General features: G+C 28.5%; 1 protein-coding gene and 1 pseudogene across 2 annotated transcripts in view; one reads left to right on the top strand and one right to left on the bottom strand.

Moving 5' to 3' along the window:
• Positions 1–767: 767 nt before the first annotated feature.
• Positions 768–21,308, bottom strand: part of LOC145199212 (SR-related and CTD-associated factor 8-like) — a 41,004-nt gene continuing 20,463 nt past the window's right edge. The window contains exons 11-18 of the mRNA XM_090083383.1: positions 21,141–21,307; positions 20,275–20,457; positions 19,762–19,862; positions 19,535–19,642; positions 18,587–18,758; positions 17,081–18,345; positions 16,556–16,667; positions 768–1,147 (exon numbers count right to left, since the gene is read on the bottom strand). Coding sequence (XP_089939509.1) covers positions 840–1,147; positions 16,556–16,667; positions 17,081–18,345; positions 18,587–18,758; positions 19,535–19,642; positions 19,762–19,862; positions 20,275–20,457; positions 21,141–21,307 — 2,416 coding nt within the window. The 3' untranslated portion in view covers positions 768–839. The remainder of the gene's footprint in view (positions 1,148–16,555; positions 16,668–17,080; positions 18,346–18,586; positions 18,759–19,534; positions 19,643–19,761; positions 19,863–20,274; positions 20,458–21,140; position 21,308) is intronic.
• Positions 10,573–13,348, top strand: LOC149891006 (uncharacterized; annotated as a pseudogene). Its single transcript, XR_016450496.1, has 2 exons — positions 10,573–10,583; positions 10,866–13,348. The product of XR_016450496.1 is annotated as an uncharacterized LOC149891006 (transcript).

Below are 21,308 nucleotides of genomic sequence, written 5' to 3'. Positions count from 1 at the left end.
AGATGCACGGAAGTATTAAAAAATAAAGGGTATGCAACAAAATATTAATAATTTGCAACCCTATTGGCTTCCATCTTCATTTTTTATTTTACACCTATTATTTTGCTCGGTGTGGAATTTATTTTTTCAAAATTAAAATATATTATATATATTTAATAACTTAATTTTTATTAATTTCTGTTTATTTATGTAATAAAATAAAAGTTCTAATAAAAATTCAAATTTTTATTTTATTTGTTATTCTCGTATTTGTTAATTTTTTGGTTCGCACCTATTATTTTGCTCGCCACTGTATACTCGTGATATAACTTTAGAAACCCCAATTCTAAGTGTTATTAAAAGAAATATGAACCAAAGTCGATCACTTCGATCGCAGACTGGGTTTCAATAACTGGGTTTAATAATAATGTGAAAAAACAACAACAGTTAAACCCATCATAAAAACATCTCACAAAGCATCCCCAAGAATCAATCAAGGATTAAAAAGAAGGCTCAAAGTTTTGTAACTTTACGCTACTTTCGCTGGATTTGCTCTAACAAAATTTTATTTAGTTTTCTTCTTTTAGAAAGTTATTCTTTTTTAAATATTGCTTTTTATTACTTAAAAAATTATAAAAATTTCAGAGCATAAGATTTTGTCTGAGGCCAATAAAACATCTTTAAGGTAAAAATAAAACGTTCGTTTTGTGTTTTTAGTCTGGCTGAAAGAAGAAAATTTTTGTTTCTAAATTGAACGTTCAAATTACCCGATATTAATAACATACACGATAAAGATCTTACTTTAATTCAATGAGAATTACACAACATTTATAAGGAGTGTCCACAAAAAATTCCTATCATTACGGAAAGCATTTAGCTATTGTCGTTTCTTCGATCGATCTTTTTTTCTCGACTAAGTCTTCACTAAAGTTTTCGCTGGTAAAACCTTCATTTTTAAAAATACTAACTATGTGTTTATCTGCAACATCCAAAATAGTTTTTCCTTCAAAAATATCATTTCCCACCTTTTGTTTGATGCGATCTTCTGTAAAGGTATCTTCTCTGGTTAAATTATTGACTTTCTGATCAACAAACACGTCTCTTTGAGGAGAAGGTGTAGATGTTTCACAAACAGCAAGCGGATCATAAAGATCATCACCATCGTTATCTAAGTTTGAAGAACACTTTTTCAACAAGACATGTAACTATTTATTTTATTTTTTGCAATTTCAGAGTTTTAATCATATCAAATAACAATAAGGAACTTAAACTGAAATAAAATTTAATCTTATATTGTTAAAAGGTGAAAATATTTCGAGACCTGAGAGTAACAGCCACAGAAAATATCCACAAATTGTAAATTCTCATGTTAAATCTCTATCTAGTCTTACTTTTACAAGGCCATTTGTCCTGAGAACTTCCGTACTCTTTCTGTAGTACAGCGTTGGCCATACTTTTTAACACGAAAACCACATTCAAATACTTACGTGAGCCAAAGAGCCGCATTGTATAATTAGCCAAGAAAATTTTTATTTAATAGTTTTGAAACTTTGAAACTTACAGGTGGTATCAACTGGTAGTGAAATAAGTGTTACATTTTTCTAAAAAAACTTTTTATAAAAAAACTTTTGTGCACTATCATCTACTGAATTGAAGAATGATGAAATAATTCCTTTAATCATTTTCCTCAAATGATCTTATTCATTTGAGGAAAATGATTAAAGGTTTATAAAGTAAGATCTCTAAAAAAAAAAAGGTAATTTTTTTAGAAAACTAAAAAAAGGCTGAGCAAGAGATATATATATATTTCTCTTTTCCCTGAATAGACAAATTCAGACTTTGTAAATATTGCACAACATCAGTCAAAAACAAAACATCTAACAAAGAATTCATATCATCAAGGACTTCAATTGTCACTTTCTTTCAATCAAAAAAGATTTAATTATTTAAATTTTAACCATTCTACAAAACTATAAAAAAATATTACTACTTAAAAGCCACCTTACAGCACAGCAAAACCACTGGTCACTGCTAAATGTTCTTGATGAATCACACAATAAACTAAAATAAACTCTTATTACTTTGGAGCACTTTTTAATAAGCTAATAAGTCTAACATGTCTGAGTATAATTGCTGGTGCACCATCTGTAGCAACAAGCTTGCTGATAGGTGCATTAGCATTAAACAGAAATATTTGAAGGGCTTCTTTTATATCAACTTCATGTATCTTTTAACTCAACCAAATCAAGTAATTCTTCTTTTACAATTTTATCTGATGTTATATATCCATAGCCACTGAGAGAAATTTCGGGCCCTGGGGAAGTTTTCTTAAGGGGCCCTCATTATGATCAATTATATACACAGGACCAATAGAAGCGTGCTCTGATTATTGAAATTTAAAAATGAAAGTTAATTAAATCTTTTAAAAGTTAAAATTATTTAAATCTTTTAAAAATTATTTTAAAAAATTATTTGTACACACACGGGGCCCCGGGAATCTTCCCCCTCCACCCCCTTCCCCACTCTTGATGGCCATGTATATATCTAACAAACCCATGTTGTAACAAAACTTGCTTCTGTAATGATAATTGATTCTTTGCTTAAAAATGAAAAATTTATTTGATTGTTATTCTTTTGAGCAATTCAATTTTATTTTTTCTATGATTTGAATTTAACGAATATTCCTTAGAAAAATTTATGTTTAGCATCAAAGTGGCATTTAAATTACTTGTCTTGTTATGAGTAAGTTCTGTATTGCAAATTAAACAAATTGATTTATTTTCTTTTTCAATAAATGCATATTTTTTTGCATAATATTCATGAAATATTCTTTTCTTGTCATCAACTTTTGTTTTCTTATTTTTGTTGCAAAGTGAATTGTTAGTATTTGCTTCATCTATTTTGAAATAATAAGTTTTGCGATAAAGTTAATACAAAGTAATAAAACTTTCAAAAAGAGCTGCAATGACAATTCCAATAGCCTCAATTTGCTGTAGGAGCCTCAACTTGGCCATATCTGCTGTAGTAGATTTTGTGACTAATCCTTAAATAATATGGCTAAATTCCAATCACAATGAGGCCCTGAATCACCTGAGTGCACATACAGCTTTGTTATTGTGGAAAGTTTTAATACTGACCAAAAGACCACATGATTTTATAAAATTTTTAAGCTTAGAGGAGATAAAAATAATGCTGGCAGGTGAAGAAAAGTTAAGAATTTATAAGCAAGATATTTTTAATCTTCAGTTCAATGTGGATTTTCAGAAGCATAAAGAATATAGATGTAGCATATGCAAAGCATTTAAGATGAACCTAAATCGATTGGCAAAGTAAAAAGAAAAAAATTGAACACGCATGCAAAACAAGGGAGAGACTTGGGGTGAAAGAGCTTTAAGACTGATTTAACCTGAATACTTGTGTCATTTACTTTGACATACAAAATTTCTTTGCACTTCCACAAACTGATGCATTAATTTTTTTCTACAAAAGTAAACTCAATGTATACCATTTAACTGCTCATTGCTCACTTAATAAACAATCTTATGAATGTGTTTTGCCTGAGACTCTAAATGGCATTTTAGATAATGACATTATCAATTGACTTGAGGTTATCCTCAAAAAGGTACTCTTGAACAATCCCGGAATAGTAAATAAAAAAAGAGAAACAAAATTATGACAACTGCAATCAAGATATTTATACAAAACCACAGATCAGTGAAAATTATTTATAGAAATTTTGAGAGCCAGGGTATAATGAAGTTCAAGAAATTGAGAATTTGCACAGCCAGTTGCAGAAGCAGATGGCTCAGGTAGAAGTCTACTGTCCAGTTGATTTTGAATATATTTTGAGCAAATGCCTGAGAAAAAAACTACTTGAACTGGTCTTGTATTAAATAACCACTTACATTCTATTAAAGATAGAACCAGTCTAGTTGGTCCAAAAAGACAAAGAAAAGTTAAAACTAAAACAAATAAAAACTGTTTAATTCAATCATAATCTATCATTGTTCAATCCTACTTTACCAAAATCATATTCCAAGCAGCAGGTAAAAAATGAAGAAAAAGTAAAGATAATTTGGTCAAAGCTGCCTTTTATGCTTAAACAGTAAGCGTCTGCGTCTCGCTATTTTTAACGACTTTACGAAATCGAAACGCTAACTGCGACGAGAATGTAAAAGTTATGATTTTATAAGTTGTCGTCTTCGTCGTAGCTGTTTTTAGTAGAATATCGTTACGAAAATTACTATGAAAACGTCACGGTATGAAAATGTATGAAAACTAGGAAAAATGTTAACGTTTTTAACACAACGCCAAAACTTTAATTTTCACGTCCGGCCTAGAACTTTAAAACGCGTGTTAGGATTAACCCTGAGCACACGCATAACCAATATTTTGTGCATAGACGTTGCAGTTGCAGTTGGTGTTTTGATTTCGTAAAGTCGGTTTTTTATTCCAGACGAGACGATCCTAAAAGCTTTGTCCCGATTAGCGATAAAAATCGAGACAATTTTCAACTTTCTTTGCACTCATATTTAAAGGAAAGGTTTTATCCAAAGTATCTATAACTTTTTTGATCTACAGTATTGTGAAAAATTTAAGAACCACCAAAAAAATAAATCATAATTTATTTTTATTTAACTGCATATACTTTTCTGGTAAAAAAGTAATATTAATAAATTTTAGAAAATAGACAAACAAAATAAAAGATGATAATAATGATAAAAACTTTTAAACAAATGAAAAAAATGTATATAAAGTTTTATAGGTAATTTTTATTTAAAAAAAAAATTGTGAAAAAGTTAAGAACCACAGAACAAAAAATGGTAATTTTTACCTAATACCGCTTAATTCTACCATGAATTTTTAAGCACTCATTTATACGATTTGGCATTGAGTCTATTAAATTCTCTAAAATATGTTTGGGAATATTTCCAAGTATTGCTGGTAAAATATTGCGCAACTCTTATAGGCTCCTTGGTGCTTTCTTGGCAATCTCTTTATCAAGCCAACTCCAAATATTTTCAATGAATTTAGATCTGAGCTATTTGGTGGCCAAGTTAGACGCTCAATACTTTTGCTTTCGAACCATTCAGAGACAATTTTAGTCCTGTGACATGGTGGATTGTCTTGCTTGAAAATGAACGGAACACTTTGCTCAAGTGCATCGATTGACGGATAACAAGTTGTTATTTAAAATATCGACGTAATAAATAGAGTTGAGTCGACCATCAAATAATTTAAACATACCGAGACCATAATATGTCATCCAGCACCATATTCCAACCAACCCGCTACCTTGTTTTTTTCTTTGAACAATACAATCGAGATTATATTTTTCTGAAGACTGCCTGCGAATCATAATATGGTTTGTTCGGTTATCAACCTCGATATTCATTTCATCACTGAACATTACTGTCCTCCATTTTTGTTTAGACCATTCTTTGACGCTTTGGCAAAATTCTTTTCGCTTTTTTATATGTCGTTTGGTAAGCCGCGGTTTTAGAACAGATTTTTTCCATAAGGTATTGTTAGCTAATAGTTTCCTACGCACAAGTGATGCCGATGCTTGACGTCCATTTGAAAGCTTCCATTCCCTTCTTAATTCATGCGACGGCATCGTTCGATTTTTCTTCGCCAACCTGATTAAAAGGCGATCATCATTGGGTGTCGTTAAATGCGATCTTCCAGAACGATGGTGATCAACGTAAGATTTTGTCACTTTAAATATTTTGATGATTGTTAGCACCGAACTATGTGATCGCTTTATTATTTTTCCAATTTCACAAGCGGATTTACCTTCCTGGCGAAAATGCACCACTTTTACACAATCTTCATAGGTAATAGCTTTTCTACTCATTTTGTCAAAACAAAAGTATTTTTTTTTTGTTTGAAATTAAATACTTTTATTGGTTTTTTGATAATGACTCAGGTCTTTGATAGAATATTTAAACAAAAAAAGTAAAAATAAATTTAAAAAGATGTTTCCGCCGCATTTAGCACAAAAAATTCTTTGTGGTTCTTAACTTTTTCACAAAAAAATATTAAAAAAATTTAACATAATTTTCAATCCTTATTTTTACAGGTTCTATTAATTAATTTTCAAAAAAAAAAAATCTTCTTTTTTCTCATGTTCTATTTAATATGTTTGAAAATAAAGACTATTTTATTATCTTTAGAATAAAAATTAATTAAATTTATTTGAAAAAAAAATTTTTTTTATTTAATGGTTCTAAACTTTTTACGATACTGTATAAAACATTTGACTTTTTTTTAAAAAGTGTAACTTCTTGCAGAGACTAAAAATAGAGCATGATGTTTAACATCTAGTACATTTATTTTTTTCTCTTTTCCTTTGCTCTCCAAGGACCACCTATTGTTTATGGGGTTTTCCAGAACCAAAATGGCCACTTTTATTGGTCATAAGATTTTCTTGAAGCCATTGGTATTCTTTTTCTATAAAAGAATCATAATTTCTACCGCATTGTTTTAGCTTTTTTCTTTACTTTTGAAATAAATCTATCTAAAGTAGCATTAATTTATGTTCTCTTTACAAGTTTATCCACTCCTAATTTATCCACTCCTAATTCACGTATTTATCCACTCCTAATTCACGTATTTATCCACTCCTAATTCACGTATATTCGGGATAAGATCTAATCTTTATTTTATCAATATATATCAGAAATATTTTTGAGTACTTTATATCATTTTTCACTTTACACTGTTTAACATTTTATGTAATAACTTCTTTGACAATTATCACCTTAAGCTTCCTATAATGTTTAAGTAAATAATATTACTTGTATATTACAGGAAATACTGAAGTTGTTAAGTAATGCTATTTCAAATATGTAGTACTTCTCGAATAATAAATCATAATTTAAAAAAAAAACATTTTAACAAATTTCTAAGTAGTATGATGACAAAAATATTTTTCTTGAAACTATATTTGATATGTTGAAATGAGTCATACAAGTAAAAAACTAAAATTCAAGAAATACAAATGTCAATGAGTCCATAAAGACCTTGTTTTCCGCCATTTCATTTGTTTTGATGTAATAAACTACTGTTTAAAAATGGCGGAAAACAGGTTTTTTATGGGTTTACTGACATTTGTATTTTTTCAATAACTCCCTATACCGCAGGTGACCGCAGCAATCCCTTTATATTCTAAAAATGAAAGTGTTAATTGAACTGAAAAAAATATATATCTCCTTGGAACTCGGTAGAACATTTTTTTTTAGCTGATATTTAAAACAAAAAATTATGTATGTATTCTATGTTATTTTAGAAAATTCTTCTGATTTGAACAATAAAAATCAGGATGCAATTTTTTTATCCAATATATTTGAAATATATAAAGTTTATCTTAAAAGTAAATATAGACTTTAATTCATATTAAAAGTTTTCCATTTTTACTAAGTAAAAATCTATCATTTTTTAGACTTCTTTAAAAATAATATTAAAGTTTAAATTCTTTCAACCATAAAACACAAAATATAAGATTTATTAAAAAACTATTTTTACTTTTTAAATAATCATTTTAATTTAATATTATTAAAATAAGTGCACTATATTTACAAAAAAGTTGTGAGGGGTTTATTTTTTTTTATTGTTTTGAGTCACTGTGCGTCATTTTCTGGCTGGCAAAACAAATTTGGTTGGCAAAAAATTTTCTTCACTGCGAAAGCGTGAGTTAGTTGATATAATTGATCTGTCTCGTAACGTTTCATAATTATCCGGGACACAATTTTTAAATTCCGAGACAATATTTATGTCCCGGTTTACAACTTTATTCCGTGGAAAACTTTTCCTTTGTCTCGTTATTTTTTTTCCGGGAAATTTCTCGTCTCGTTACGCTTGTTCCGGTTGATTTCGAGAAAACGATTCTGAGACGCAGACGCTTATTAAACAGGATTGCAATTATATACGATAGATAGTATTTTTAAAAAATAGGTAGAGAATCATTATATTTAATACATTGACAGAATTATCCATTCAGTTCTCTAACAAGAATTTTAAAAAATCATATTGGCAATATTTTTGTAAGAAGTAGACTCTATTTTTTCCACAAATTTTTAAAAATTACTTAAGTCTCAAGTTAATAAATATCTTCTATGATTTTATGAATAGATGTATTTATCTCTTTGTTAAGCTGAGTTACTAAAGGAATCAAAATTTTGATACTATACTATCAATAAACATGCTCTGAACTCACATAGCATTTCATTCATTTATAAAATGATTATAAAAATAATTATACGAAAAGTTACTGTCTTTAAATGAGCTTTTAAGAAATGTTTTAATCCCGATTGGAGTTTTTTTAAACTTGAAGTAGATTATACTTTTAAATGTGACATACATATGGCAATCTCTACTAAATATTTTGGTATTTTTACAGTTTTTTAATCCATTATCGCTGCGCTAGTTGAAATAGTATATAGTAAGAGAAAATATATCAAGCTAACATTGTTTAGTGGCCTTGAGAATATAGAATCAAGAAATATAAATCCTACTTAAATATTTAAATGATTTTCTTTAAAGGTGCTCTAAATCCTCATTAAGTATCAGAAGTTGGGGTGTTAGCAACAATTTTTGTACTTCTCGTCTGTTAGAAAAAAAGTGTTATTATTACTTGACTATTTGCAATTATTTTTAAAAGTAATTGGTAATAAAAACTATTTAAAAAAGCTTGTGGTTCACTTGCTCACCAGTTAAATTGGGATACTATAGTAACCATTTACGTCTCCTCTGTTATCTTAGATTATTAAAGTTTAAGCTACTCAGCGTAGTTAAGGTGCTTTTCAAAAAACTGCCGTCAGTCGGTTATTAGTTTGAACAATCGAGATATTTCCGGTCAATATCTGGTCTGCAATAAACCATTAGATATTTTATTGCAAAAACACGTTTATTTGCGCATAGCTATAATTTCCAGACCTGTGAAATCTCATGTTCTTGGATTCTATTTTTTAATTTAAACCTTGCTTGGTGCTGGAAATATCTTAATTATTGCAAAGACATTTAAACAATAGAAATTTCATTGAGGAAATAGAAGAAAAAGAGCTACAACTCCTAGCATCTCATTTTTTTGAGTACTTTTACTTAATAAGTGGGTAACAGTAATTTTGAGTAAAAATAACATGTTTTTTATAAAATTATCAGCTTTAAACACTTTATAAATGTTCTAGCTCTTTTGATCTATAATCATGTTCAAATTAAGGATATTTTGTAATTTCATTTACGTCAATTTGATGCAAACCGACAGAGCAAAATTGCAAAATACCTCAAATATACACTTTACAAAAACCCAAAATACTGTCACACATTCTTTTTTTTTTTTTTTTTTTTTTTTTTTTTTTTTTTTTTTTTTTTAAACACAAGCAGATATAGTTTTCATAAAAAATATTGAATTCAAATTTATTTCATCTCATTCAAAACTTAAGTTATAGGTTGTCAAAGTTAGGAATTTTGTTGGAATTCTCGGATAAAATTTTACTGACTCGCCTTAACTACGCTGAGTATGTAAGCATCTGCGTCTTGTTATTTTTTTATTCGAGACGAGACGAGACAATGATATCCGGAATGCAATTTTTAAATTCCGAAAGAAAATTTATTGCCCCGGTTTTTAAATTTATTCCGGGACAGTTTATTCGTCAATTTTTTCCGGGACATTTCTCGTCTCGTTTAAAGGTCTGCGTATCGCTGTCGGTATATTGGTATGAACCGATATTTTGATCCGACAACGATATAAAATGATAACGATATCAAACGATATGAGTTTGTCTATGAAACGATAACCAAACGATAACTTATCGTTTGAAACGATATTATCGGCTTTTTTTTATCGGTTTATCGGAATACATAAAAATAACGAGAATACCGATATTTATCGGTATAATAACTATATTTTCTACAATATTCCAATTTTTTTTTTTTTTTTTTTTAAATGCCAAATTTTAGTTCAAATATATAATAAATCTTCAAATCGAGTCAAGATGTCGTTTTGCCTATCTTTACCGGTTTTACAAGTTAATCCTTCCCAATTGTATATATTATCTAGATGTCTAACTTCACAAAAATTCTGTAAAGAAAAAGTGAAGCAACACTGTTCTCCAAATTGACCCCCTAGTTGAAAATCTCCCCACTCCTGATTTTTTTACATTTAATCAATCAAATGGATTAGTAAACACAATATATGTTGTCAAAAAAAATCTGAACTAAGTGCTAAATATATATATTTCCAAAATTAAAACGCATAATTTTTGGCTTTTTTTCTTCCAAAGTTTTAATAAAGTCAGCCATTATTGTAGTCAAAATAACTATATATATAGATTAAAGTACCTTTGATATACTCTCGAGCCAGTGTGTGTGTGTGTGTGTGTAAATATGTATATATATATATATACATATATATATATATACATATACATATACATATACATATATATATATATATATATATATATATATATATATATATATATATATATATATATATATATATATATATATATATATATATAACACACACACACATACATATTGATATTATATAATATACTTCAGGTAGAATAAAGTATTTGATAGAAAGTAATGTATTTCAGGTAAATAGGAGTACTATTAGGCGAACCTCTGATATGTATCCAGACAAATAATTAGCCAGGGTCAAATACTTTAAATGTAGCTGAAAAAATCTGTGGACTCTGCTATTTAAATCTTAGTATAGATTATTTATATTTATGATTTTATAATTTAAAAATAAGGTTAAAATAAGATCAGTTAAAACATTTTTTCTCTTTATGCTAATTTATAGTTTGATTTAATATATTTTTTATTGTTTTTACTTATTTAAAAAACTGTTATAAAATTTTTACTATTAATTTTAGAGGAGTTTCTTATGATTGTTGCAAAAGTAAAGCTGTAACCAATATAGTAGATATTAGTGAATCACTTGGAGATAAACATCCAGAACAAGTAGCATCTGGATTGTTAAAGCATAAAATGGAGAGTGAAAGCATAGTAAGTGTTGAGCAGTTCAAGATGTCTACAGGTGGAAATCTTTTCTCTGTTACAGTTGGAGTAAATGAAATTAAGTCAAAAAGAAAGAAAGTAAATCATATCATGTTCCAAAATATTATGGAGCTATCAAATGCATTAAAATTCTCTAAAAATAAAACCAAAAAATCATGTTCTACTTTACACAGGAATCTAACAAGTGCTGTAGAATCGATTATTAATGTTAAAATGACTTAACTGGAGGAAACTCTGAATATCTTTAAATGGTGGTCAAAACTTCTTAAAAGTTATTATTGTTTTCAATCCAAAAAACCATTATTCTTCCTTTGAAATATATGAAGATTCTGGTGTCAAGCAATGCTATATTCTTGCCATTGTGAAGATGGTCTTAGAGGATAATGTCAATCTCCAAAAATTATTGGCACTTCTTCAACTTGAAGAAGTAAACTTCAGTATGGCATTTAACCTAAAGTGTGCAAATAGTGTTTTTAGAACTTTCAAGTCACTCTGGTAAATATGCCTGCCTGTATTGTGAAGAAGAATGCTCCCTTGAAGCAGGGAAACTAAGAACGTTGGGCTCTATAGACTTATGTTATGATCAACATGTATATGGTGGAAAAAAAAGATTGAAAATGCAGGAATACAAAAAGGTAATAAATCCTCATTTCATTTACTTAAAAGAAGATCAAGAAACTTTTCTTGAATACATTGTTCCTCCACCTGAGCTTCACATTATGATGGGAGTTGTGGATAAACTTTGTACTTTGCTTTAATACGTTTGGCCAGCTTTTCAAAGCTGGTTGAAAACACATTACATATTAATGAGAGGGTATCATGGTGTAGGTTTAGATGGAAACAATGATAATTGATTTACGCCCCTGTTAGATATTTTGAAGAAGGATGTGACCTTAACTGCAGCAATCAATATTTTACCAATAATGAATTGCTTGCATAAGTTTTCATTAGTGAAATCAGCTGTGTTTAGAAATGGGTACAGATATTTCTGTTAAAATTCAAGATTTCAAAAGTTCATTTTCTAGTCTTCAACTATATACAAAAGATGTATTTAGCTATGACTTGACAGTTTCATGGAAAATACATATTTTAGTGTGTCACATTCTCACCTTTGTAGATTGCAATAATATTAGCTTCGGTAGCTATGAAAAGACTTGGATGAACTATAAAAGAAACAGGACAAAAAGTTATGGAGAGCTAAAATCTGCTGTGGTAAATTTTAATTTAAACAAGCATTAACTTAAATATCATTTGTGATACAAATATATTTATATTATGGTTTTTTTGTAAATGAAATAAATAAATATTAATGGGTTATTTTAATTACAATAATGGCTGACTTAATTAAAACTTTGGAAGAAAAAAAGCCAAAAATTATGCGTTTTAATTTTGGAAGTATATATATTTAGCACTTAGTTCAGATATTTTTGACAACATATATTGTGTTTACTAATGCATATGATTGATTATATGTAAAAAAATTAGGAGTGGGGAGATTTTCAACTTGGGGGTCAATTTGGAGAACAGTGTTGCTTCACTTTTTCTTTACAGAATTTTTGTGAAGTTAGACATCTAGATAATATATACAATTGGGAAGGATTAACTTGTAAAACCGGTAAAGATAGGCAAAACGACATCTTGACTCGATTTGAAGATTTATTATATATTTGAACTAAAATTTGGCATTTAAAAAAAAAAATAAATTGGAATATTGTAAAAAAATATAGTTATTATACCAATAAATATTGGTATTCTCGTTATTTTTATGTATTCCGATAAACCGATAAAAAAAGCCGATAATATCGTTTCAAACGATAAGTTATCGTTTGGTTATCGTTTCAAACGATAACTAAACCGATATTATCGTTTCATAGACAAACTCATATCGTTTGATATCGTTATCGTGTCATATCGTTTGATATCGTTATCGTGTCATATCGTTTGATATCGTTATCGTGTCATATTTTCGTTATCGGTTCAAAATAATAACGATACGCAGACCCTTAGTCTCGTTATGCTTGTTCCGGTTCATTTCGAGAAAACGATTCCGAGACGCAGACCCTTAAAGCTATAGCTTTATAATAAATAATTAAAACAACAACAACAAAAAAACACTAACAATTGGTATAATATTGCATTTTCTATTTTAATAAATAAAATACTTGTAAAAGCTTAGAATAGTATTGTTACAAGATTTTGGTATATTTATTTTCTCTTTTAAATTATAATTTAGATGATTGTGCAACAAAGATTTTTTTTTTTTGTTGTTTAAATAGTTTATTTTGTTAAAAATAATTGAGCTGCTTGTATACAGTTTCTATTGAGTAAAAATTGCATTTCCAATAATTTAGACTTGCATTCCCAATAATTTAGACCTTAAAACATTTTTTAAACATTACACATAGTTCTATTTTAACAAGCAGTTACGCATAGTGATTCCACAAATATTTTTATTTGATTTTTTGTAGGCAAGGATGTAAAGCAATTATTTTGTTGTTATCTGTAGTTCCTTAATGTATTCCTAATTATTTTTAAATTAGTAATGAAAATTCAGTTTAAATTTTATAAATACTTAAAAATATGAAAGGGTCTAAAAATCTATATATATCTGAAGTGTATAAAACTTTAAAATTTTTTGCTCTTTGACTTTTTAGTATGATCATGGTAGAACACAAAGTGATGGAGATAAAACAGGGTATTTTATTCTTTTTCTGATCACAAACCTGCGCTTTCAGAAAAAGAAACTACTTTTATTGCTTGCTTTAAAGTGCTGTGCAACTGGGAATAAGTCCATTACCAAATGAAGTAAAAAACCTTATTCAAGAATTATACAGTGTAAATGGAAAACAATTTAAATGCAGTGGACTAAGAAAAGCAGCTATAAACAATCTATTTATAACAAGAGGGAGAATATGTTAAAAGAGCAAGTTTAGAGTTGTGACAAATCAAGGTTTCTCACAGATCCAAGTAAATGTAATGTCATATGCTCTATGGGGAAGTACAAAGTGTGGCACTTGCCATGAAAATATAATTGTTTTAACAACTTGTAAGCATCAGGAAAAGTACTGGACCCATTAATTTTGTTTGTGAAGAAAAATTTCAAACCTATTCAAAAGGTACTAAATTCTCTACCTAAAATTATGTACAGAATTACCAATAAAAACCGTATGAAGACAAACAAGATGTTTTTTCTGCATGGTTTCAAGAGTTTACAAACCAGAATAAGGCTCATTATCACTTGTTTAAGATTGGCACTTATCTCATGTTTCAGTACAAGTGTTTGTAAGTCTATATCAGAAAAATAAAAATAGAGTTTCCACTGCATGTTGACCTACTATAACTATTGGATGACTCTTGTATGCAAATGTCTTAAGACTGAAAGAAACTTTATCTAAAAGCATATTTACTTGGTTCAATATTATACCAAGGAATTCTGTCAGAAATATTAGTATTTAGATCAGCAGGAATTATATTACTTATGGGACAAAACCAAGATCTGAAAAATTTGATCCCACAGTGAAGTTCTCACTATTGATATCAAGAGAACTTCACTTTCCAATAGCTCAAAAAAACAACTCCGATAATATTGTGCAGCTATCAAAAAATAATATTGTGCAGCTATCAAAAAATTTTATAAGATTGTTTAATTAGATTGAATAGATTCTATTGTAAATTACTGTGAAAAAAATTTCTGTTGGATTACATACTTAAGCAAGCTTTGTTGTATGCAATGTTCCTCAAAACTACATATAAAGTGTAGTAAAAGTCATGATGGTTATATTACTTGTGAAAGATGCTTAGTGATTATTATATAGCATTTTAACATATATATTTAATATTATATTTCACGCAAATTAAAGCTAATTTATCAACCTTTTTTGTAAACGTAAATTTTTAATTTTTCAATGTAATTGTATTTAATTTTCAGTTACATTGAAAAAAAAAAATTACTTAATTTTTTTTTTTTAATGTAACTGAATAAATTCATTAACACTTTATTTTTTAGAGTGTCATGTAAACAATCAAAAAATTTAATAAGAATTTAGAAAAAATTGATTTCAAAATGTTATTAGAAAACATAAAGACAGTATTGACAATTTGAACAGTTTGAAAAGAATGACATCTAAAGCTACACTGATTAAGAGATTCAAATCAATTGTGTGTTTAGAAAGTCAAAGTTTAATCGAATCAAATTAATTTTATTTCCAACTTTATCAAAGCAATCTGTTCATTGTAAAATTGGAAATCTTATAACAGATTATGGTATTAAAACTTCTTTTTCTTAATTGTTTGATATTACTAATTTGAAGGGTATGTGCCTAACAAGTGAAGTGAACAAGTGAAGATAAAAGACTTTATAATATGCAGATACACAAGGAAGAGCAGGTTGTCAATTTAGCAGGTTATATAAAAAAAAAATAAAAGAATGAAAATTGGTGTTCATAATGGTTAGAATATTTTCAATTTTGATGGAAAATATTTTAACCATAGTAATTTACACCAAGTAGTAATTCTGAGAAATACTACAAAAGAAATAAAATTAGCTGTTCTTGTCTTAAAAAATGGTAAAGCTGAAACTATTTTTAATGGATTAGTGGAAATTGACCTTTTTGGTTTATTGAACTGTATAAAAATGGTTATAACAAATACAACTGTTGTTAATACTGTTAAAAAAATGGTGTAGTAGTTAGACTACAAAAAAAACTTGGTGACTTTAGGTTTGATAATTCACAGTATGTTTCATGTCAACATCATGTTCTGGACAGAGTTTCAAAGTTGGTCATTGATTCTGTATATCCAAAAGAGCCTACCTCACCTGACTTACATTACTCTTTTGTTCCATTCATACTTGAAAATTTACAAAAATCTCAAAACAGCATTTGACAACAATGGTCCAAAATGACAAAATATGGTTTGGGAAACTTATTCTTAACAAAAATGATTTTGGTGATCTTGAAAAAGATTTCAAGAAAGTTGGTAACCACCAGAAAGCCCTTACTTGTCTGAGGACACATTGGACTAAAGAACCACTAATTATCGCAAACATCCAGTGAAGCAATATATATGTGCTGAAAGAGCAGTAAAAGTTGCTGAAAACTTGCCTTGATGTATAAACTCTGAGAAACTTAATTTAAAATTTATTTTGTCTAATATTAAGATTTAAAAAAATTAATTACAAACTGCAATTACAAATACAAATTTGTTTTTATGACTATCAATATTTTTGTTTTTTATTAGTGGGTGACCTTTTTGTAAATTAATGCAAATGAATATAACTTTCAGTTATTATACATAAATTTTCATTAAAAAATAATGTAGAAATAATGTAGTTAAAAAAGTCAACGCCCACAACACAACAGTGTAGGAACTTATTTTACTATATAAAATCTTCGATAGTTAAAAAAATTATCTTTGAGCTTTTAAAACACCTTGGTAGCTTTAAAAAAGGTAATTTGAAAAAGAAATAAGAAAAAAAGTAAAATGCAAAGTTCAACTAAAATATAAATTTAAGTTAAAATAAATTTGAAAAGATATATTAAACTACCTTTTTTAACTGTTTCTGAAACTTCTTGCTCATTTACAAATGTTTTACTATCAATACCTTGGTGAATAGCAAATTTATCATATTTCTTCTCAGGCAAGATATTATTGATCAGCTAAAGTAAATTTTAAATAAAAGGTTTACACCAATGAACTTGAAATTTCTAAAAATGCTTATCATAACTAGGCAGATACCTTACTTTACTCAACAAATAAGAAGTAAAGAGAATTTCAAACCCAATAATAAAGGTTAAAAATTTGTATATGAAATTTTTTTAAAATAGCAAATACTTAGCACACTATTTAAATGCAAGCAAGAAGAGAAATAATTATGAGTACTAAGAAAAATTCTTGTTACCATCAGAAATTTTATTTATCAATCAATTGAATAGATTAAATTTAAAACTTGTTAAAACTTACTGATTTGTAAAAGATATGAAAATCTTTGATTTTTAATTACCTATGATTAAATATTTAATGAATACATTAGTATCTATAAACAAGCAATTTATATAAATTTAAAGCCTACCTCAACTTGCGAGTGAAGCGACTCAAATGCCAATGGTTGTGAGTTTTCAGAGATTTCAAAGTTATTATTACAATTCTCTAACAGCCCCTTTTCTTGAATTAAGAGTTTTGAAGGTGACTTTCCACGCAATATAGTTTCGCATGGTCTGTTTAAACTGCTATCTTGAGAATGATTTCTTCTTTCTCGAGAATGATCTCTTCTTCGTACTCGATCTTCTCTCCCAAAATCATCTCTTCCACTTCGATCATGTCTGTCATTGCGATTTTCATCAATTCTGTTTTGATGATCTTCTTTACGACCTCTATCCTCCTTGCGTGCATCACGTTCATTTCTTTCATCTCTTCTTCCATTGCGATCATTTCGATCCTCTCGACAATCTTTCTCTTTTCGTTCATTTTTGTGCATGTCTTGCTCACGGTAATTACGAATAGCCTCTCGACTTCTTTGATCACGGTCATCTCTTGATCTACCTGGACTATTAGGTTTTCTTTCATTATGATCTGCTTTATCATTTTTAGAAAGGATTGTGTCATTAACAAATTGTTCTTTGAAATGCAACTGATTAATACCTTGCTCTTTCCTTGGTTCCCAAGATGCTGGACCATTAAAACTTAGGCGTTGCAAGGGTCCTTGCACAGACATTGGAGGTCCCTGCATAGATATTGGTACAACTGTATGACTGTTATTTTGATCAGAAAAATGCATGTTAAAACTATGGGGATTAGATGATTGTAGATCCTGTGGCAAACGAGGATTATTGAAACGATTTTCTTGCAAAAACCAATTATGTCTTTCAAATGTTGGTCGCTCTCCATGCAACTGAGGAGACCCAAAGCGCTCACTGGCCATTATAATATGCCGTGGTGGCTCTCCAGGTAAGACAGGAGGTCTTCCTAGAAAAGGAGGCCTGTTGCCAAATTCACAATGTGGTAATGAACCAATTGAAGACATTCCAGTTTGAAACTGAGGATGCAATTGCTTGAGAAGATCCCTGGGGTCTCGAGGCAAATCATCAGGAACTTGAAGATGTGAATTATTATTATTTAGGAGTGGTCCACTTCCTTGCATAGGAATCATGTTTGGGGGTGGAGGTCGAAAAGACATAGGCAGAATCTGATGTAATGGAGGAAACTGCCCTCTAAATCCTGGAATTCCTATTCCAGGCGGTGGTAAAGAACCAGGAGGCATAATAAAAGGATGAGGAATCAGCACATCTGAAACAGTTGATACTTCTGTTGAAGTGGCTGGAGATACATCAGAGTTACCTAAATAGAGTTGAGATTAAGCATTACAATCAGAATAATTGTGAAGGACAATAGCAGCTAAAAAATGAGACCACCTCTTCTTTTTTATAATTCATATTATAAAATATTTAAAAAAATTTTACATAGTTCTTTGAATAAATTTACAACTTATTTGATAGTTTTAACTCAATATTTAAATTATAAATTATCTAACTGCAGAATTAAAAGATAAAAAAAAAAGAAAAAAAAGTATTGTTTTTACAATTGGGGAGAGTAATTCCTCCTGGAAGTGTACTTTCATCAATGATGGAACCTTCCAATAAAGCTGGTAAATCTTGCTCTTTAACAAGTTCACACGGAATATATGCGCATCCAAAATTTTCGTCCCAAAACTTTGAGTAAAGCTGCAAGCCTTTTGCTTGACCCCATGCCATCTTTTTTTAAAAAAAGAGACAATTAACACACAAACACTTGAAGAAGATTTGATGTCAAAAAGAAGATTTGATGTTAAATCTCCTCCAATAATTATTATTAAGTTGTATGATGAAAATTACTCTATAAAATTACTTTTTAACCAATAAGTTACAAAACAATTTACTTATTTTTTAAAAAAAAAAAAAAACCCTATCTATAAAAGAAGTTTTCCTGAAAGGTTTTATACATTCACTGATGATTATCAAGGTAACTTAACTAAAGTATGTACACATTTTTTTTTACACTTCTGGTTCAAAACTATAACTTCCTTACTAGGTTATCTTTACTATGAAATTTCATTTGCTTTTATTTATCCTTTTATGTATACCGTTTTTAGCTTTGTAATATTTTTAATAAAATTTGTTAAAAATCTTGCCATTTTAAAAAAATAAAAATATTAAAAAAAAAAAGTTGAAATTAAGAGTTGAAGCATGAAAATGCATAACTACTACAATAAATTACTGTTAGTAGAGAAAGAATTAGCTATAATTATTTAATATTAGAATTACACATCCTATCTCTTGTATAATTAATAAAAAATTTTTCTATATTAATATAGCATGTTCTTTAAAATGTTGAGAGACATAACTCATAATTTTGCTGCATTATTATATCACTGCTAAATTTTGATATAAATATAAATATAAATCAAACCAAATATTTAGAGAATGATTTTAATAATTAACTTAAAATAAATGTGTACAACAAAGTGCCACAAGTATTACATAGGACTAACCTTTACATCATAACCATCAATTCTCTTGTGTTTTAAATGACGTAATGCTCGCTCAGCTTCAACCCTGGTTTTCATAGTAACAAAAGCACAACCTCGAGCTTCAATTAACTAAAAATATGAATCGGTGAAACTATTCCAGAATTTATACTTATTCATCACCAACAACCCTAAGATAATAATTTTCAAAATATTAATTAATTGCTATAAGCTCAAATATCCTGACTTACATCAATTGACTTTATTTCACCATATTGTAAAAATGTGTCATGAATAACATCTGCAGAGCAATTCTTTGGTAGGCGACCAACCCAAAGAGTAACACTAGCAACTAGATATAATTAAAAGAAAAAAACTAAACTCAAAAAACTAAGGAAGCATCTACATCAAAGTTCTAAAACATTAAAAAAAACTTTCTAAATACTTAAAAAACCCAACACTACCTCACCATTCTACTTGTGGGAATCTTTATACTATCAGGCTTTAGAACCTCTCTTTAAAGCCAGTTTATGTAAAGATTCCACCACATCCCACATATAGTGAACAGTTCATGTTAACCATATAACACCTTTTAATTTTTTCAGTGAATAATTCAATTTTTTAATATTGAAAATAATGTATATGTTACGTAGAGGGTCTAAGAGCAATTTTTAATTTTCTTTGCTTTGCTTATGCTTTAAGGATATTAAAAAAAAATAATTTATATACAATTATTTTCATGTTTGAAAGTCAAATTAAAATACCAGTTACTCTGTTTTTCATAGGTGGGGGCATAATGTTTCTTTGCTCCCTTCTTTGCTCTCCCTGAAGTCTTGAATCACTTTCTAATCTACTGTCTGTTCTGCTGCGGAGCCTAGGAGAGTCCTGATTATGTTCAGCTTGTTCAGGAAAAGGTTGCCATCTTGACGCATGCTGCTGGTTTTCAACTACATTATGCAGATTTTTAAAAAATTTAAAAACTAAACAACAAAAAAAACAAATCCCTGAGGGATCAACTAGAATTATGAAAAGAAAATACAGCTTTAAATACCTCTGAGATTAACCCTTTATGGGCCCTTGTTGCCATATGGCAACAAAAGAAAAAAGAAAATGTATCTCAAAACCTGGTCTTTAACAATTCCCCATGTAAGACCGATGCTGCCAATTGACAATTATTTTTAGGAAATAATTGATTTCAGGGGAAAAAAAAATTGAATTTTTTTTCCTAGACCCTTAAGTTTTCTGAAAATGTTAACAAATTTTTTTTAAAAAATATATATTTTAATTTGACCAATAAAAGGGTTAACTAAAGAGATAATAAGAATTACCGTTACAATACTAGAAAATCATTACTAATGAGAAAAGTAAAATCTTGACATTAAAAAAATTCATTAATAAACTAAAGAGATAATTCATGGGTATAACTTCAACATTGTGGTCATAATCTAAGGTATATGTAACTTAGCTACAAAACAACTTTATACATAAACACATTTGCAAGTAATAAAGTTTATGTTATATAATTAATATTAGGTTTAAATCAGTACTTTTAAAAGCTTTAAAGAAATAAGATAGATGACAAATAATTCATTATAAATAATGTAAAAAAAAATAACATAAAAAATATTACTCAAGTGTATCTCATCATCATTGTCTATCTGCATAGCATCGTCATCTTCTTCATAGTTAGTTTTCTGCAACTGATTTTCATATAGGTCAATTAATGGTTTTTTCTGTGGTGGACCTTCATTTACACTATACTCTTCATCTCGCAACATTAATTGTGATGTTGTGATAC

This window comes from Hydra viridissima, unplaced genomic scaffold (assembly GCF_058129835.1).
Source record: "Hydra viridissima isolate aposymbiotic clone 2 unplaced genomic scaffold, HvirCarnegie_v1 scaffold_3, whole genome shotgun sequence".
NCBI classification, from domain to species: domain Eukaryota; kingdom Metazoa; phylum Cnidaria; class Hydrozoa; order Anthoathecata; family Hydridae; genus Hydra; species Hydra viridissima.
This window is presented reverse-complemented; position numbering and strand designations above follow the sequence as displayed.